This window comes from Akebia trifoliata, chromosome 4 (genome assembly GCF_017979445.1).
Source record: "Akebia trifoliata isolate Shusen 1 chromosome 4, ASM1797944v1, whole genome shotgun sequence".
Classification (NCBI taxonomy): Eukaryota; Viridiplantae; Streptophyta; class Magnoliopsida; order Ranunculales; family Lardizabalaceae; genus Akebia; species Akebia trifoliata.
The window spans coordinates 3,157,494-3,160,752 of NC_141378.1; the positions used below are offsets into that span (position 1 = coordinate 3,157,494).

The 3,259-nt window shown below is 40.3% G+C and overlaps 1 protein-coding gene across 1 annotated transcript; it reads right to left on the reverse strand.

The window, feature by feature from the left end:
- Positions 1 to 985: 985 nt before the first annotated feature.
- On the reverse strand, positions 986 to 2,798 carry LOC147402983 (protein VAPYRIN-LIKE-like). The gene has a single exon (XM_086438411.1). The coding sequence runs from the start codon at positions 2,626 to 2,628 to the stop codon at positions 1,219 to 1,221; it is 1,410 nt and encodes a 469-aa protein (XP_086294537.1). The 5' UTR covers positions 2,629 to 2,798; the 3' UTR covers positions 986 to 1,218.
- Positions 2,799 to 3,259: the final 461 nt, after the last annotated feature.

The following is a 3,259-nucleotide window of genomic DNA, read 5'->3' on the forward strand; positions in this document are numbered from 1 at the left end:
CTCCCCATTTCTTTGCTGACTCGCCCTCGATATGGATATAATGGGCATATTCTCCAATGGCATTGCGCATATTGAACGATATCACAGTCCGGGGCAAATTTGGAATGCGGCAGTTGAACATTAAGGACATGTGTTTTGTCCCAAAAATTGAATTGGGGGGGAGAGGATAGAAGAACAGGTGAACAAAAAGGAAAAACTATGGATGAACACCAAATTGCAACGTAGGTGCTTTAATCATGAAAGAATGCATCAAGAAAAGCTTGTGGTCTCTCTAGAGAGTGTATTCATGGTGTCAATTTAACAATGCAGGAAACAGGTTTTCTTCCAAGAAAAAGGCGGATTAACGAACCGTAGAATCCACAAAAAACAAACCGAACAAGGAAATTTGTTGCAAGAAGAAATATGCAAAATCAGTTAACAAACCTGGTTAGAAAAGATCACATTTTCTTTCAAATGTGAGACTGAAAAAATTCACTCAAGTATAGGAGAACCTTCAAAATTTCATAAAACCAACATACATCACAAAGGCTGTCACAGCCAAAAGCAATGGAGATGGAAATATGATTCTTGCCTTTGCAGGTCCAAATAGTTTTGCCTTCAAAGCTAGAATTGATAATCTATTCAAGCTATCCTTCCTCTTCTTTTTAGACCGAAGGAAATTTCTCAACGGCGATTAACTAGATTAAAACTATTCCATCCTAGAATGAGAAATAGTTGTCCATACACTAATAAAAGATTTGGATTAACTAGATTAAAAATATTCCATCCTAGAATGAAAAATTGTTGTCCATGGACCAATAAAAGATTTGGCATAAGCTCTATTGTTATAAAGCGTATAAATTTTTGTTCAAGTAACACTAAAGAATTGTAAGGATCTTCCCAATAACTTCATAAATCATTTTGATTACACTAGTAATGAGAATTCGGAATATCACAGTGATCCAAAAACAAAATGCAGAAACAACATGATAACAATCATCATTCATTGAAACAAAACTGCAATTCATTTCCATTCCAATGTAGAAGACGACAATGGAATTTTACTTGTCCTACAGGCATTTCTGGTGTACAGTTTGGTTGGGAGGAGAACCAACCAAACTGTACACCACCCTTTACACTACCCTTTACATTATACAGAAATGCATACCAGTTATATACAGATACTCAAGTAATAAAAAACAATAAAACTACAACAAACGAGCGAAAAATGACTTGGGTTCAAGTTCGTTCCTTCTCACTACATAAAGGAGAAACAAAAGCAGGATGATTCTTGAAACAGTCCAAATTCAAAGGACACATACCTTTAAGACTCTTCATGTTAAAACGAGCTCCATGTGCAATCAGACACAATGCGACCTGCGTGTGGCCTGCTTCAACCGCACAATGTAGTGGCGTGTAACCCACATCGTCAACAAGATCTATTTGTGCTCGGTGACTTAACAAGAGCTTCACACATTCGATATGACCCTTGAATGCAGCTCGATGAAGAGGTGTCCACCCATTTTGATCCCGCCAGTTCACCTTCGCCCCTTGTTCAATGCAATTCTTCATCCCATGTACATCGCCTAACCTCGCCGCCCGATGCAAAGCATCTCCTAAATGAAGCAAATCCAGTAAATGAGACTGCCCCTTATCGATGGCGAGTAAAAATGGAGTCTTTCCATCATTATTTATTGAGAATTTCGAATAAAAACAACTCTCCAACAAGAATTCCACGGATTCAATGTGCCCCTCTGCCGCTGCACAATGCAGAGGAGTCCACCCATTAAGATCCACACGATTTGGATCGCCACCCATCGACATACAGAATCTCAACACATCTACGTGCCCGTGGACCGCTGAAATATGGACTGGAGTCCGACCAACTGAATTTACCGAATTAACAGAACCCCCACCACTACACAAAACCTTCATCAAATCGATTCGGTTCATCTCGGCCGCATCATGCATGAACAAATCGATCGAATTGTCGATCATACAACCCGATTCGATCAAAACCCTAACAACATCAAGATTTCCAGACTTTACAGGCAAAGACATCAAAGATCGTCCATTTGAATCTCGATCGTTCACATCTCCACCTGCATCAATCAAAGCGTAAACAAAACTAGGGTTTCCAGACCGTACAGCAGGGCGAAGCAGAGAAGTAATTTGAGATTCTGTGCACCCAGAAATCGCTTTGGAGAGAAGAAAAGAGATTTCTAGGGTTTTGATGGGAGGAGGGGAGAGTAAGAATTCGACGACATGAGAGCCAACGAACGCGATGGGGATGGTGGCGTCTTTGAAGATGTGGGCCCCAGGTTTGGAGAATATACGGCGGAGATCGTCTTGATTAGCTTTGCCAGTTGGAAGCATGGATGTACGGATGAGGAGTGAATCAGGGGGAGAAGATAGAGGAGGAAGATCTGAAGGTTGAGAGAGATGGAGAGAGAAAGGAGAGGAAGATAATGGAGGAAGGATATGGAGAGGATGGTTGAAGGAGAAGAGAGAAGGGTTTGTAGTTGTGAGAGAGACTGCAACGGACATGGTGTGCATGAGGTTTGTTAGGCGGAAAGTTGTGGTGGACCGTTGGCCTCGATTGAAGGTTAGTTCTAGCTCCTTAACGTCCACCCTAACCAGTCTGTCCATCTTCTTTTGGTGGGGTGAGGAGGACGGTACGAACTAAGGGGAGAACTTGAACCAGAGCTATCTTTAACGATGGGGATGTTCTTCTTCTTCTTCGCTTCTTTTTTTTTTTTCTCTTTCTTGGTAGGTTCAGTTGAGGAGGAAACAGTCTCCAGTCTCCACCGAGTAGCAGCCAGAAGGAGAGATTTTGTTTTAGTACTAAACGATGTCGAACGCCGAGTGTCCAACGATGTGGGTTATTTATATAATATTTTTCAAGAAAAGTTCATTTAATTTTTAATTATCAAAATAATAGGTAATTTCTCAACAACAACAACAACAACAACAACAACAAAAAAAAATCGAAAAAAAATAATTTAAATCGCTAGACAAGCAAGTCGAGGGGAAACACATATTTCTGGTTCCAATCTCCCAGGAATTTAAACACTTTTTTCTAGGGATACAATTTTCTTAAGAATCTTTAACATCTCAACGGGCATGTTAATGGAGAGCTCCCGTTGCTAACTTTAACATTTTTACTTTCTACCGATTTCAGAAGGACTTTTCTAGTCTCAACCCATAGTTAGGGCTCTCCATCAAGGTAGCAATTGGGATTTCAAGGAAAATACATATTTTCTCAAGATCAATTCCAATC

What these genes read in the sequence shown, in the direction of transcription:
- LOC147402983 (XM_086438411.1), bottom strand. Translation starts at nt 2,628, where the DNA reads ATGGACAGACTGGTTAGGGTGGACGTTAAGGAGCTAGAACTAACCTTC.